Genomic DNA, 17459 nt, shown 5'->3' on the forward strand with positions numbered 1-17459 from the left:
TTGACTAGTAACATAATTTCCTTGAGCTATCTTACAAACTGACCCTAAACAAAAATAGTAATCAAACGGATTCCAGTAAACAATAATGCAAATATATTTACAATCGACAGAGGTGAATTAACTGTGTAATGTCTATTTCTCGATATATCGACATCTCACGTAATGTCAAATGACAAACTCATGCTTTGTTGATAGTAGAAGATGGTTCTTGAATTGCTAACCTAAAACAATCTAGATGTAACTGAGGTATTCGCGTTAGTATTTTCAGCTTTTATCTTCAGATCATTATCATTTTTTTTTAACATGTAGTATTGTATTAATTAACTTACTTTATCTTTAGGCAGTCATTTCTTCCACTCTTAGTAATAATGCTTTCATAACTTATATAATTCTTAGGAACTTTTTGGAATTTGTTTTGCAATGAGTGGTAGCAAATTATGTCGCTTGTGTGGTGTTGAAAAAACAGTGGGTTTGCATTTATTTGGTCCAGAAGCTATTAGAACAGGACTATTATCAAAAATAATTTCTCAGTTTCCTAAAGAGGTATGTTTATTCTCACATTTCTTTCAATTTAGTTTATTTTGTTAATATTTCTTTGATATGTTAATAATCAGTCATCTGTTACTTACCAAGTTTGACAAATTTAATAAACTGCCCTGTTAACAAGAATTTGATTTTCATATTAACTTCATTCTACCACATTTCTTGAAAATTATTTTTTCATAGGTTTTTGAAACTACATACACTAAAAACATGGAATAAAGATTCAAAATGTCTCTTTAAATTAAATAATAAATTGCTTTATGATTAAATTTAACATAAGTTAAGTTCACATTTTTCTACATTAACTGTAGGAATTTGGATACATATATTTATATAAATTTGCTTCTTTGACTAATTTTATATGTAAAGTATTTTTAAGATTGTTGTAATTTATCATAAAAAAAGATTGAACTGAATTACAGTTTAATTTGGCAGTTGCATTTTCTTTTTTTACACGGGTTATTGATTGTTTGAACTCAAGTCAATTTGCGGTGAGATACTGCTGACTGAAGTATACAATCGACACACATTTTGATGAAATCAGAAGTAATTATATGTTTCATTAGATTTGAAACCGAATGTTGTAAGTCATTCAACATAATTTTACCTGCTGCTAAGAAATTGTGCTACCCACTGGCCTAAGCAACAATTTTTTTGGATTCTCTTTAATTTTACTCTGAAAATTTCTAAACATAAATCTCTTCATATATTATAAACATAATTTTTCTTCTTGCTAGGAATCATGAGACCTTGTCAGTGTTGAGCAAACTTTCATGTCACAGAGAAGTAGGTAGGTATAATCATTTTTTATAGCAGAAAGTGCTGTTATAGTAGATGGATATCTGTGAAAAGATCAGACAAAGGAATTCCTGAAAGAAGGCAGCAGGTATTTCAGTAATTGTTGAAAGTGCTACCTGAATAATGATTTATATAATCTAAGGAACAGGAACATAAAGGTTTGCATTCACTAAACTTTGATCGCTGTGTTGAAAGCAGTCAAAACTGTAGCTGTAAATTTTGAAAAAATGGTCTCTTCCTTTATGGATAATAAGATTATCTCCTCATAGATAAAGTATTTTGGAAATAAATAGTTCTCACTGAGATGTCTGGCTTGATAATGTTATAACTAGATATGAACTTGGAAACTCAAAACTTCAGAATAAGTGTGATAAGAGTTTAGAATGGGAAATAGGTTAAATTTTGATGTGTTAGGGACCAATGGGATTAGGAGTAAAGTACCACTTGCACCGGCCTCCATGGCATGAGTGTTAGCATCTTGGTCTTTCATCCAAAGGTTCCAGGTTCGAATCCTGGTCAGGCATGGCATTTTGCTACATGCTACAAAAATTGTCATTAGTCTCATTTTCTGAAGCAATATCTAATGTGGTCCCAGAGGTTAGAAGAAAAAAAGCAAATTATAAAATCATTAATACAAGATTAGATAATGAAAATGAAGGAATACAAATAATAAGGAATAAGAAAATAGGACAGCTATTATTAGCAACATAGAGAATTTTTTCAATGAAAATAGATTGGTTAAGCCACCTAAAAATACTACAGGTTTGTATTTTTGTCTTTCTAACATAAGATGATGAAACAAACATATGTATTTACATATATATATATATATATATATATTTATTTAAATGACAAAATTTAAGAGGTGAGGATATATATTATCCCATTATTATTAAGCTATCATCACCTTTTAAATTTGATTCCATACATTTTTCTACCTCATCATCTTATATTTAATCGATAAAAATACAAATCTGTAATATAGCAGTTGGCTTGATTTTTAAATCTATACTATAAAAAAAATTCTTTCACTATGTTGTTTATAATAATTGCCTTATCTCCTTAATCATTATTATCTTACTCTTTTTCATTATTTAATTTTGTGTTAATCCTATAATTCCAAGGTCAAAATCCCCACTTCACTTTCCTCCTTACCTCAGTAACGCTGTCAGAATTCTTTTAAAAATGTAAACTGGTTATAATAAACACCTTTATAAAACATAAAAGAAGAGGAAGACACATGTGTATAAGGTCAGGAGAAGACATCACATAGATTACATAATTGCAGTGCAGAGATTCCAAAACCAAATAGTGTATTATAAAAAGAAGCACAGAGTATTTAAGAATAAAATACATAATTAATTCACTTTTGAAGAACTTTGTTGAAAAAAATTTTACAAACCAAATAAATAACTATTGATATAATTCAGATCTCTGTTGACATAAATTCAGCCGTCTTCCAGTAAGGTGGTATCATTATTCCACAGTCTCATAGAAGTTTTAATTGTCAGCAGCTGTCCTCCAGTAAGAGATTGTAAATTGTTCCATTAAGAAATATTAATTATTTATTGTACCTTTTATAATATTGATTACAAAACTAATTGCCTAAGCAAAATTAATAAATTAAAAATTGAAGAAATTAAAATGAACAAACAAAAAAATAAACTCAGGAATTAGAGTTTAAGATGATGTTACTAAATTGTTCTGAAATTTCCTACAATTTTCCATCATTCTGTAATATTAAAACTATTTAATTGTTTATTTCAGGTAATACAAATTGATGCTTCTGATAATTTAACAAAATTCATCTGTCATGATTGTGAACTCACAGTTAATCATTTTGCAGAATTTTGTGAAATGGTTAAAAAAGCCCAGGCAAGTTTTGCTATAAAATATTCAACCCGCCTTTTTGATCAACTTGAAGTAAGTATGGTTTACAGTCTTTTTTAAAATTCCATCTTTCATTGCTCAGTTTTCAGATTATTATCCATAGAAAATGTTGATTGTGAGACAAACATATTTTTACATAGACAAATCATGTAAAAAAAAGTCTGAAAAATAATTTTTTTACATTTTCAAGAAAAAAAGTTGATATTGTAAATATTCTTCCGGTTAAACTTCTTACCTGTAATAAGCCTTTTTGTTGTTTAGAAAAATTTATTACATAAAATTAAATAAGAAAATTGTTATTATTATTAAATTAAAATAATATAACACATTACAGCAGTTAATTAAAATTAAATTATTTTTTTTTTTGTCTTCAATCATTTGACTGGTTTGATGCAGCTCTCCAAGATTCCCTATCTAGTGCTAGTCGTTTCATTTCGGTATACCCCCTACATCCTACATCCCTAACAATTTGTTTTACATATTCCAAACGTGGCCTGCCTACACAATTTTTTCCTACTATCTGTCCTATAAGTCTGTCCATAAGTCTGTCTCTTCTTATAGCTATATTTTTCTTTCTTCATCTATTTGCCGCAACACCTCTTCATTTGACACTCTATCCACCCATCTGATTTTTAACATTCTCCTGTAGCACTACATTTCAAAAGCTTCTAATCTTTTCTTCTCAGATACTCCGATTGTCCAAGTTTCACTTCCATATAAAAGCAACACTCCAAACATATACTGTCAAAAATCTTTTCCTGATATTTAAATTAATTTTTGATGTAAACAAATTATATTTCTGACTGAAGGCCCGTTTTGCTTGTGCTATTTGGCATTTTATATCGCTCCTACTTCGTCCATCTTTAGTAATTCTACTTCCCAAATAACAAAATTCTTCTACCTCCATAATCTTTTCTTCTCCTATTTTCCCATTCAGTGGTCCATCTTTGTTATTTCTACTACATTTCATTACTTTTGTTTTGTTCTTGTTTATTTTCATGCGATAGTTCTTGCATAGGACTTCATCTATGCCATTCATTGTTTCTTCTAAATCCTTCTTACTCTCAGCTAGAATTACTATATCATCAGCAAATCGTAGCATCTTTATCTTTTCACCTTGTGCTGTTACTCCGATTCTAAATTGTTCTTTAACATCATTAACTGCTAGTTCCATGTAAAGATTAAAAAGCAAAGGGATAGGAACATCCTTGTCGGACTCCCTTTCTTATTACGGCTTCTTTCTTATGTTCTTCAATTATTATTGTTGCTGTTTGGTTCCTGTAAATGTTAGCAATTGTTCTTCTATCTCTGTACTTGAACCCTAATTTTTTTAAATTGCTGAACATTTTATTCCAGTCTACATTATCGAATGCCTTTTCTAGATCTATAAATGCCAAGTATGTTGGTTTGTTTTTCTTTAATCTTCCTTCCACTATTAATCTGAGGCCTAAAATTGCTTCCCTTGTCCCTATACTTTTCCTGAAACCAAATTGGTCTTCTCCTAACACTTCTTCCACTCTCCTCTCAATTCTTCTGTATAGAATTCTAATTAAGATTTTTGATGCATGACTAGTTAATCTAATTGTTCTGTATTCTTCATATTTATCTGCCCCTGCTTTCTTTGGTATCATAACTATAACACTTTTTTTGAAGTCTGACGGAAATTCCCCTTTTTCATAAATATTACACACCAGTTTGTATAATCTATCAATCGCTTCCTCACCTGTACTGCGCAGTAATTCTACAGGTATTCCGTCTATTCCAGGAACCTTTCTGCCATTCAAATCTTTTAATGCTCTCTTAAATTCAGATCTCAGAATTGTTTCTCCCATTTCATCTTTTTCAACTTCCTCTTCTTCCTCTATAACACCATTTTCTAATTCATTTCCTCTGTATAACTCTTCAATATATTCCACCCACCTATCAACTTTACCTTTCGTATTATAAATCGGTGTACCATCTTTGTTTAACACATTATTATATTTTAATTTATGTATCCCAAAATTTTCCTTAACTTTCCTGTATGCTCCGTCTATTTTACCAATGTTCATTTCTCTTTCCACTTTTCAACACTTTTCTTTAATCCACTCTTCTTTTGCTAGTTTACACTTCCTGTTTATAGCATTTCTTAATTATCTATAGTTCCTTTTACTTTCTTCATCACTAGCATTCTTATATTTTCTACGTTCATCCATCAGCTGCAATATATCGTCTGAAACCCAAGGTTTTCTACCAGTTCGCTTTGTTCTGCCTAAGTTCGCTTCTGCTGATTTAAGAATTTCCTTTTTAACATTCTCCCATTCTTCTTCTACATTTTCTACCTTATCTTTTTTACTCAGATCTCTTGCGATGTCCTCCTCAAAAATCTTCTTTACCTCCTCTTCCTCAAGCTTCTCTAAATTCCACCGATTCATCCGACACCTTTTCTTCAGGTTTTTAAACCCCAATTTACATTTCATTATCACCAAATTATAGTCGCTATCAAAGTCTGCTCCAGGGTAAGTTTTGCAATCAACGAGTTGATTTCTAAATCTTTGCTTAACCATGATATAATCTATCTGATACCTTGCAGTATCACCTGCTTCCAAGTGTATATTCTTCTATTATGATTTTTAAATTGGGTGTTGGCAATTACCAAATTATACTTCGTGCAAAACTCTGTAAGTCGGTCCCCTCTTTCATTCCTTTTGCCCAGCCCGTATTCACCCACTATATTTCCTTCCATGCCTTTTCCAACGCTTGCATTCCAATCTCCAACTATTATTAAATTTTCATCTCCTTTTACGTGTTTAATTGCTTCATCAATCTCTTCGTATACACACTCTACCTCATCATCATCATGGGCGCTTGTAGGCATATAGACATTAACAATCGTTGTCGATTTAGGTTTTGATTTTATCCTTATTACAATGATTCTATCGCTATGCATTTTGAAATACTCTAAACTCTTCCCTATCTTCTTGTTCATTATGAATCCTACTCCTGCCTGCCCATTATTTGAAGCTGAGTTAATTATTCTAAAATCACCTGACCAAAAGTCGCCTTCCTCTTCCCACCGAACCTCACTAATTCCTACTACATCTACATTTATGCTATCCATTTCCCACTTTAAATTTTCTAACCTACCAACCTTTTTTAAACTTCTAACATTCCACACTCCGACTCGTAGAATGTTAATTTTTAATTTTCTGGTGACCCCTTCCTTAGTAGTCCCCACCTGGAGATCTGAACGGGGGACTAGTTTACCTCCGGAATATTTTACCAAGGAAGGCGCTATATGAAATCATTGCTATATGAAAATGCAGAGAGCTACATTTTCTTGGAAAAAAAAAAAGCAGCTGTAGTTTTCCATTGCTTTCAGCTGCGCAGTACTCAGAGGACTGAGTGATGTTGATATGGCCGTTGAAGTCGTCCTGACTTACGCCCTTAACAACTACTGAAAGAGCTGCTGCCCTCGTTCAGTAATCATTCCTTAGTCTGGCTCTCAACAAATACCTCTCCGATATGGTTGCACCTTCGGTCCAGCTACTCTGTATCACTGAGCACTCAAGCCCCCTCACCAACGGCAAGGTATCATGATTCATTGAGGAGGAATTAGTTTTTAATCAATATTAAAAACTTCTGTTTTTTGTGTAGTTAAATTTATGTGGTTGGTTCCATGCAATTCTACTTTATTTAGAACAGAGAAAATGAATTATGCTAACTCCCAAACGAAGTCAGAATTAAAATGTTTAAGCACTATACTCCAAGGCCTACTTGTCTGTTGTATAGATGAAGTATATGCTTGTAGCTGCATTCCATTCTCATTACACTGATTAGTACAGGATAATATTAATACTTAGAATGGGATAAATTTTGGCCTAAGACATTTTTTTTTAGTTAGCGAGACTTAACCGTCAGGAAGGTCTCAGATAGATGGCACATCTACTTATCTGGTTATTAGCCACGGAACCATTTATGAAAAAACATTCCTGTTCCACTCCCAGGTTTTCATGCTTGGGTTGTATATATTATATATATATATATATATATATATATATATATATATATATATATATATATGTAAAATAATATAATTTATTAACCACTACGTGGTAGATTGCAAGCATATTTGAATTTCATTTGGCTTTGAATCTTAATCAGGCTTGGCCTTTTTTCACATTTTATAAAATTCATTACTCACAAAAAAAAAAAAAAAATGAAGGTGGCAGTAATTTGCCAGTATCCACCTATGTAGTGGTAACAACTGGCTTTTCATCCAGAGGAGATTCCAGCTTCAAAACCCCTGTCAAGCATGGCATTTTTCACATGCTACGTAATTCATTATCATCCATCAGTAACTGTAAATGAGTGTAAGCCTTATTATTGCTGCTATATAAATAAGTAAATAATTGGGCATGTGATTGCCAAAATAAATAAATGTAAAGGCTGTTACAGTAACCATTCTGAAAGATTCATATGCAGTTTTGATATGTAATGCTCACAAATCATGGTGGTTTATGTAGATCATGAAAGTATGTGAAATTTACTTTCTTGAAATTAGACAAGAAACAATTGAATAGATAGATCTTTGTAATGAATTTTTTACAAAACATTTATAAAAAAGAATGATTTTATACAACATTTTTTCTGTGCATTAAATACAAATTGTTGTAATTACACAATAATTAGATTGCAATTTTGTTTTTGATGTAATTTTCAGATTAAACTGTGAATATATATATTTGGCCAAGACATAGTTGTGTTGGGGCAATTAAGGATTCTGAAGTAATATAATTAGCATAGAAATTATAGAAAATAAACTATTTTTTTAATTCCTTCATCATACTTTTCCTGTTATAGTAATAAATTGTGAAATTTCATTTTTATAGAATGTTTTGTGAAAAGATCTATCAAGCAGAATTTACTGTTTTGAGTTTGATCTGGATAGCCATTATATATGCAGCTATTATATACAACTATTAATAATCACAATCCATAAGCTATGCAGCTTATGAATTGTGATTATTAATAGCTGTTACAGCTGTTCATGACATTACAAGATAGTTAATTGATTAGCTTTTAGTAATTGTTCTCATAACAAAATATGACATCTGAGTGATCAAGAGAAAAAAATATCTCATAATTATTTTTATGTTAAATTTAACAAAATTAAGATTGTTTTTTATAGTTTGTTTGTTTGTTTGTTTGTTTTGTAGGTTGAAAAGACAATTGAATGCCATACAAGTAGTGCAAAAACTGCTATTGTTAGTGTCGGTGCTGACAGTAAAATCAGATGTGAAATCTGTTTACAACATTTGGAAATAGTTCAATGGATGACTCATTGGCATGTAGTGACACACGGATTAGGTTCTGTTTATTGTTCCTGTCGGGAATGTGGACATCAGGATGAAGTAAATAGTTTTATTAAAGAAAATTCAGTGATATGTCCTTGTTGTTTTTTTGCTACTTGTGCTAAAACTCTAACGTCAGCTGCTGTGTCATCACAAGATGCTAAAAAAGTTTATAATTGTGAATTATGTGGTAAATCATTTAGATCTTTAGGTCATAAAAACAGACATAAAATGATTCATGATGGTTTAAAACCATTTCTTTGTGAAACTTGTGGTGTCGGATTCAATCAGAAAGTTAGTTTAAAAACACATCTGTTAACTCATACCAGTAGTTATCCGCACCAGTGTGAATGGTGTGGACAAGCTTTTAGGCATAAAGTATCTTTACGATCTCATGTTATTAATGTACATTCTCCAGTTTCAAAATCATTAAATTATGAATGTGATCAATGTAAAAAACAGTTTGCAACTAGTCATAAACTCAGCAGACATTATCGAAGTCACACCGGAGAACAGCCATACAGGTGTACAATTTGTGACAAATCATTTTCACAAACAGGAAACTTAAAGACTCATTTAAAGAAGCATAAAACATCGACTGAATTTTCTGATATCGATACACCAAATCATTTATTAGATTCACCGACTCAGAAAATATTAGGAACTATGTTCGATCATGATACATCAGTACATCATTCAGAAAATAAAGATTTCATTCCTTTAAGGTCGCAAGTACAAGGACACATGCATTTTACTCAAAATGAAATTCCATTAAGGAAGGAATCTGTTCAAGATGTTTTCTCAAATTTTGATCCTCATGACTGTGATATTTATAATTCTATTACATAGAGATTCAAATATTAATATTGATTCATATTAGTGGTGTTTTAATGTTTATTTTTTGCCAATAGAGAAAAGATTTTTTTTTTATATGCAGTAATCTTTGTATCAGCAGTCCAAAACTTTTATTTAAAGGAAAAAAAAATTTTATCATTACATATGACATTATTTCTGCTTTTAGGCTTTGAGAAGCTTCCATGTTTCAGCTAATTGTTGCTTAAAACCAACAACTTGAATCTCATCTAAATACAGTCATGTATCGTTTAATGATACCTGTGATAACAAAGTCCATAATTTATAATCTTTTTTTATTATCTTTTAAAATCTTATTTTATGAAGTTGTTTAAAAGTCAAAGAAATGATGAAAATTGTACGATAGATGTAGTTCAACTAAAAAAATATTAACAATGAAAAATTTTAAAGTTGAAAAACTTAGATAATATTTAAACTTTTTTTTGTGAAAATAATCCAGATTTAGGAACAAGTGTTGTAAAAAGATCAGTGTTAAACACAATATGTGCAAACTAAGTAGTTATTACAATGTGAAAGTTAAGAAGCGTAAACAGATGACTAGATTCATATTTTCAAAATTTGTGATTGCACAATTGTAATAATAGGTGATTTTACAATAAATAACGTAATATTTCTTCCTAAACATACATGTGATTATTACATAATTCGTGTTGTAAATCTTTTTAATATATATATACAAAAAAACTAATTTTTTCTACTGATTAAAGTAAATATTTTTAATGTTGTTTTTAACATATTAAAAATGTATTGAATAAAAATTACTTTCCTTAAAGATTATACATTAGATCTGTTTTTCAACCTCCAATCGTGCATCTAAATAAACAAGAGGTAGTGGGACCCAGGTCTGCAAGTAATGTGATTGCACCGCTCCCTCCCCACCACAGCCTATGCCATTGTCGTCTCCATTGGATCAGTCTGAGCTGAACTACAGGCAGTTGAACACGGCCACTACAATCAATTCTTCTGTAAGCAGAAGGATGTAGCGCTGCTTAAATCCATCACAGAATGAGCCCAGTGTATTGTGAAAACTTTATGAGTGATGATAGTGTATGGGAATGGTGTAGGAAATTTAAAGAAGGGTGAACAGATGTCAATGATGAAGATGGGCAAGGACGCAATTCTGTTGCTACTTTACACCTGGTTGAGTGTGTTGGTGATTTTTTCCGCGACAAACAGAGGTTACAATAAATGAAGTTTCTGCAGAAATCCCAGAAATTTCATGGTCTTCTCTGTACACAGTTGTGACCAGGATACCGAAAACTGTGCACACATTGGGTCCCAAAAATGTTGAGTGACAATCACAAAATGCAGCAAATGGAATCAGCCTTAATGTTTCTCCGCGTTACTGTAATGAGGGAAAGAGTTTTTAAAATGTATCATTACTGGCGATGAGACTTGAATCCACTATGTCTGGAAATCAATGAACAGTCTAAACAATCTATGCATACTTCTCCAAACAAATGACTTCTGGCAGCAAATGTCTTTGAAGAGGGCAATGGAAAGTTGGTGTCAGGATACAACAAATGCCCCAATCATTTTGGTGATTGTGTAGAAAAATAAGTTAGATACTACTCAACTTTTAATAATAAAATCATCTTGTTATGTCAGTGTGTTTTTTTTTTTTAATAGCTCTTTGGAGGCTGAAAAAGAACAGCCCTCATATACTGTATGTATATATATTATTTTTTATTTTCAAGTAAATTATCCCTAATCTGACTATAATATTTTTACCTCTGATAACAAAGTTTAATTTAACGATGTAATTTCATGGCACATATCCTTTTTGTTAAACGAGGTATGACTGTATTTAGATCAGAATTTAGAAGGCTTGATTTCACTTGACAGGTGACTTCACCATTTGTTTATTTTTTATACAACCCACAAATAGGGAAGCTTGATGTCACTAGGCAAGCCTGATGATAAAGTCACCATCCCACTGAGCTTCAGTAAAGAATCAGATGATCTTTTGATTACAAGATGACACCAACATGGTACCACAAATAAAGCGTGGGTGGGAGGGGACACTTTCCTACGGTACTTAAAACAAAGGGTAGTGGAAGGAGGTGATCAACCCACAGGGATCTCTAAACATTAATTTACTGTCTTGCACAAGACTTAAATTAATATTAGTTATTATGACTCGTACTTCATTGTTTAGAAAGCTCAGATTTTTATAAATTCTACAGCTATATTTGACTGATGAATAAAAATTTCTTTAAAATTACAAATTTATGGTATTTTAAAAAACAATATAATAATACTGCCCAAGCAGTTATTTTGTCATATTTTATGTGTTGCATATTGTCCTCCTAAATTTCCTGATGCCAGATACTATTTCCATTAAAAGCAAAGTTTTCCCTTGTTTATTTTTCCTTATTATTGTTTTTGATTAGCAAAATTAATTTTTATTTAATTGTGTTTGTTTAAGATTGTTATACAAAATGAAAGTTGATTTATATAAAGATTACTACCAGAGAAAAGAACTTTCTTTTCTAATACTGTTTGAATGTTGAAGTCTACATTAATCAGTAGTGATGAAATGTAGAAACATGAAATACATGACAAAAATTGCAATCTGTTATGTTGAGATTGTGGTTTTTAACCCAAGATTCTTAATTATATAAAAACTTAGTAGATCTGAGGTATAGATGTGAATGTTTTTAAATAAAAAAATTTAGGTTACACCTTGATAAAAATATGGTTGTCTATTTAAAACAAGGATACAAAAATCTAGTAGTACTGGACATCCAGTAGTACTTGTCATTCTACTAAACTAGTTTTAATTACCTACCCAATTGGAACCTAAAATTATATTAGAATTTTTGATATTTGAACACAAAAAATTCTAAAAGAGCAGCATATGTGATAATATAGGGTAAGTGTCATATCATGTTAAAAAAAAAAAATTAAACTAACATAAGTAAACTATATTTACCATCACATGCCAAGTAGATGTGTGTGTGTGTTTTCAGTATGATGTATTGTTCTTTACAGAAAGTAGTACAATAATTTGTTATTTACATTATCATTCATTAGTCTTTCAGATCATTATCAGACTTTCTTATGGCTTGTCTTGAGTAAAGTATTTGAGTTTAATGTAAAAGAGTTTTGTTTTCTCTGAGAATAAATGTTTACAAATTAGTTATAGTGAACATAATGAAAGATAACTTTTTTTAAGCTAATGATCGCTTGTTTTCTTTGGGCTTTGTATGTTGATGGCCACAGAATATTTCAGTTCTGTAAAGAAAGGAGTAGAAGAATAATTCACTCCACATTTATCTAGCAAGCTTGACGCGAAGTAAGGGAACACTTTTGTTTCCTTTTTTGAGAGTGACTAGGTCTCAAATACTTTTCAGGGCAGTTTCTTTGCCAAATCTCCTACAGTTGTTAGTGGTATCTAACAAACGCATAATACAAATATATGTATATTTACAGTTCATCAATTTAAATGTTTTTTTTTTTTATTTTACACTTGCAGTATAGTGTACTCTATTGCTGTACATTACTAATCTTGGATATAAAATGAAATAAAGGTTTTTATATAATTATGAACAAAGTGTTTATATGTTTTATTTAGAAGTTTAAAATAAAAATATAAAAAACTAATAGCTTAGGTTTTTAAAAAAATTAAACTTTTGCTGGGTATGTTACATATTCAAAAACGATTCATTAATGTTCAATAATCTTGATGTGTTATTCTATAATTGCTAATTCATTGTTCATTTATTCCCTGCATAGTCCATCTTCTAAGATGGACTATGGAAATATCCTATATTTCCTTACAGAAAATTTGATGGTTTTACAGCTTTTGGGATCTCTATTATATTACCATTCTGGAGAATTGAAGAATATGATTGAAAGAAGCTTTATTTAATAAAATGGTCGCTAAGGATTGTTAAGTTTACAGAGTCTGATATAATTTTCTCCTATTCTGTTTGTAGTAATTAGTACTTAATGATCATAGCACTCAAAATTCATAAAAATGATTAAGAGAAGTGATACAATATCCAGCTCACAAATTCCTTACTAAAATATATATTTATGAAGTATTTATCATGAAAGTAGAAGCTTGTTTAAAGGAGTTGTATTTTATGAACCACTTGATAGAAAAAAATTATTATTATTCACATGACCATTATTTGGTGGCCAGTCAAATCAATACTCAAATCTACAGTTTGCGCAAATGAGTGTGTTATGATTTTAATAAATTCCTATTGGATCTTACATATGCTAAGTTCATATAGTTTATTTTGGAGGTTTTATGGTATATATATTTTTTTCAATTATTAAAAGGTTAATTTTCTCACCATTTTGGGTCTGACACTTGATTTACAAAATTAATATTTATACATTTTAGTAAACCTTTCATTAGTGTGTGTTTGAAACAACTTTACGCAACTGTTATTTTGTAACGATTATTACAAAATTTTAATTTTGGTGATCATTTTGAGACGAACCTGATTACCCATCGCAGCCATTTGTATTATATTTTTGTAATCCTCTAATAACACTTAATCCAAATCAAAATCTGAGACAAAACATGTTCACACGCATACATCTTTGAATTCAATAATGAACTGTTCATTTGTTGAGCATTTAGATGTAGATAAAATTTTGGTATTAAATTCTTCTAACTTTAATTTTTGTGTACTATATTTGTAAGGTGATCCTCCAGGTTGATCTAGTCACAGACTGCTTTACATTAACAACACATTTGAAGTTGAAGGTTGTGAGGTTCAAATCCTAGAAAAAGTAAGTTACGTCTATACAGATTTGAATACTAGACAGTAGATAACCAGTAACTTTGGGGGTTGAGGTTCAATTAACCACACACCTCAGGAATAGTTGGCCTGAGTCTGTACAAGAATACATCTGATTTACATATAATACCTATCATTCTCAGCTCGGATCATAGAATTGGTTATTGTTCAAAAGTTGAACTGGCACATTGTACATATTAGAAGTAGAAAATAAAAATATTTCCCAAAATTGGGTTATACTTTTTATTCATAATTTTTGTAATTTCAAACAGTTTTCTTAAAAAAAACTTGTAATTCAGAACATTTACACAGAAAGAACAAATTTTAATGTCTTATAAAACTCATTTTTTCTACCAAATGGTTTTTAAAACATTTCCAAGCAACTTTTTCTTTTGCGATATCTATCATAAATAATAATTTAAGTAAAATTCAACATTATTTGAAAAAGAGGTTCAACATGCAATGCAAGAGTAATCAAACACCTTTATTTTCATGGTTTTTTATAAGTCTGTTTTGACCCTTCATAAATTTGACTGATAAGTGATGCTATAATGTACTTTTACACTTACTTTGTTTTGTCACCTACTGTGTTTGTTCATTAGGCAGTTTTATTCTTGTATGTTTTTCTTAACTGCAGCACACATATTATTAATCTTATTGCTTTAGATTTCTTATTTTTAGCATAGTTTTTTTTAATAGTTATGTTCATTAATTGTTTAAAATTATTTTACTTTATTCATGAATATTTAAAAAAATGTGAATTCCTTTACAAAAGTAAATATAGTACTGCAAATTATTATATATAGATTAGAATAGTTTACTTATTCTGCCTTTTTTCAGTAATGCCTGTATTTGTTATGAAAATCTCTATTGATAATCATTATAAATGTAATATAAAATTATATAGCTAGATTATTTATTGCAGCCTATCTAATGAAAGAAAAATGTCTACCAACCTGTAGTTTTTCTCTGTTTACTGAATTATATGCTACTTAATTGTAATTGAGAGATCAGTTGGAGGAAGTGAAGATCTTTTAGAGAGAAAGTTGCAAATTAGGAAATTTCATAATATTTCCCATTAAATAAAAGAATATATTTAATTTTATATGGTGATTTTAATTATATTCTTACATCTCATAGCTTATTGCTGAAGTTTTGTGAATATCAAATAAAATATTTCAGCTTTTCTTAATGTGTGATTCATGGACTCCTAAAGGACCATAAATCATCTCTGGAAGTATCTTAATAATTAAAACAAGCTTTAACATTTGAAAATAGAAAGTGTAAATAAACTGTAAAAGGAAGGAAGAAATAAAAGGAAATCAACGTATCTTTATGAAACGGTTAGATGTAGAATAATACAGAGTTAAATCATAACATAGAAGTAAACAAACTGTTTGAATTCTGAATGTTGAATCAGCTTGTAGATAGGCTGCTGTTCATAATTGAGCCATTAATTACAGTTTATTTTAATTTAACCATATAATTCATGATACAAACTTTATTGCACATTATTTGTTACACCATAAAATTAAAATAAATTATTTAAAATCTAAATAGAATAACAGCTAAGAACTTTTACCAACCAGAATTAGACACGTAAATAATCAATGAAAAATATCATTTTTGAAATATTAATAGTGTTGAAAGTGTTTGGGTGCAATTTGAAAAGAAATTGTTTTTAAAAAGATTTTTTTTAATATTTTGAGTCTGTAAATTTGAGTGAGATTCCAGATGATCATGTTTAATATGATTTTCTTGCAAATTTTGTGTTTTGACAGCAATATCATTGTGATGAATTTTGTGACAGTACAATCAGAGAAAAATATTTGTGATTCACCTTCAAGATCATCGGCAAAATTTGGATGTCAGTGGCAATGATGAGTGTTCATCTTATTTACAAAGTAATCATCTTTTTTGTTTTTCCTCCAGGAATTACCATCAGGTATTACTTCAGCGGATGATATATATATGAGTGTAAGGGAAGCGTAGTCTTGTACAGTCTCAGGTCGACCATTTCTGGGACGTGTGGTTAATTGAAACCCAACCACCAAGGAACACTGCTATCCATGGTCTATTATTCAAATCTATATAAAAGTAACTGCCTTTACTGGGATTTGAATGTTGGAACTCTCGACTTTGAAATCAGCTGATTTGGAAGATGCATTCACCACTAGATCAACCCGGTGGGTTCAAAGTAGTCATCTACCCATCATCAAAGTCTCGCCATAAAATGATGCAGAGGAATATCTATCTTCGGGTTTCACTTATACAGGCCTAGAAAAAAATTTCCAAAATTCAATATTGTTTGTTATGACATTCGTATCTAATGAGATCTTGAAACTTTCAAAATTGGAAAGAAACCTAAGATTTTTAGGAGCCAAAGCTTAAAGAACATGCTAAAAGAGAATCAGTTTCTCTCAAAAGGAAACTTTGGGAAAGCAAGAAAATGGTTTTGACTATCCCTTACAACCTGACTTAGCACTGAATAACTACAACCTTTTAACCAGAACGAAGGGCTGATATCAGTGTGAAGCCAAGTTAGAGTTAATAATCTACTACCCTGATAGCGGGTTCTGTAATGAAGATTTGCAATAATATAATTGGGTGTTATGTGATAAGTTGTCGTAAGTGTCTTTGTGTGCGAATACCTAAGCGCGGTTGGAAACAAACAAGTAAAAATGTTCAATGTTATGTAGGTAAATTATTTGTATCATAAAACTTATTTTAGTACGAAGTACTATTTTTTTAAGTAATCTGAAATATAAAGTACGTGTGTACGATGATCACCACCATAATAATATAGTCATAAAATATTTTTCGAGTATGCATAACTATGTAGTGATATGTTTATTTTTTTACTGTTTTACTGTACGATGACGTTTTTTTTATTACAACAGTTAATAGGTAGTTATGTAACTGCTGAATATAGACGAATAAACCGTTTAAGATTTCATTTTCGGTTGTATTTTTATGTTGTAAGGGCTCCCCGTTTGTTTCTATTTACTTATTCTAAATTTAGAATTATTCTATGCAAGTCTGATAATTAAGTAGCCATGTCGGAAGTGTGGCCTTGAGAAAAGTAGAACATATTTTTGGTACATTTTTTAATGATTTTGTTACACGAACGCCTCTTGTACTTTGAGTGAATAATCAACAAAAATAGACTAATCTATTTGAAATGGGTCGTTATCGATAATTGTTATATGTATTACAATAGCACTGATTTAGCAAAATGATTGCGTGTATTTATTGCCACAAA

General features: G+C 30.3%; 1 protein-coding gene across 3 annotated transcripts; it reads left to right on the forward strand.

Annotated features, from left to right (window-relative positions):
* Positions 1-182: 182 nt before the first annotated feature.
* Positions 183-9492, forward strand: LOC142318923 (uncharacterized). Of its 3 annotated transcripts, none has more exons than XM_075355600.1 (3): positions 183-246; positions 3109-3264; positions 8430-9492. In XM_075355600.1, the coding sequence occupies exons 2-3, from the start codon at positions 3199-3201 to the stop codon at positions 9411-9413; spliced, it is 1050 nt and encodes a 349-aa protein (XP_075211715.1). In that variant the 5' UTR covers positions 183-246; positions 3109-3198; the 3' UTR covers positions 9414-9492. The 3 variants fall into 3 exon arrangements, with proteins under 3 accessions (XP_075211715.1, XP_075211713.1, XP_075211714.1); XM_075355598.1 differs by lacking the exon at positions 183-246 and adding an exon at positions 414-543; XM_075355599.1 differs by lacking the exons at positions 183-246; positions 3109-3264 and adding an exon at positions 420-543.
* Positions 9493-17459: the final 7967 nt, after the last annotated feature.

Source organism: Lycorma delicatula, chromosome 2 (assembly GCF_047948215.1).
Source record: "Lycorma delicatula isolate Av1 chromosome 2, ASM4794821v1, whole genome shotgun sequence".
Classification (NCBI taxonomy): Eukaryota; Metazoa; Arthropoda; class Insecta; order Hemiptera; family Fulgoridae; genus Lycorma; species Lycorma delicatula.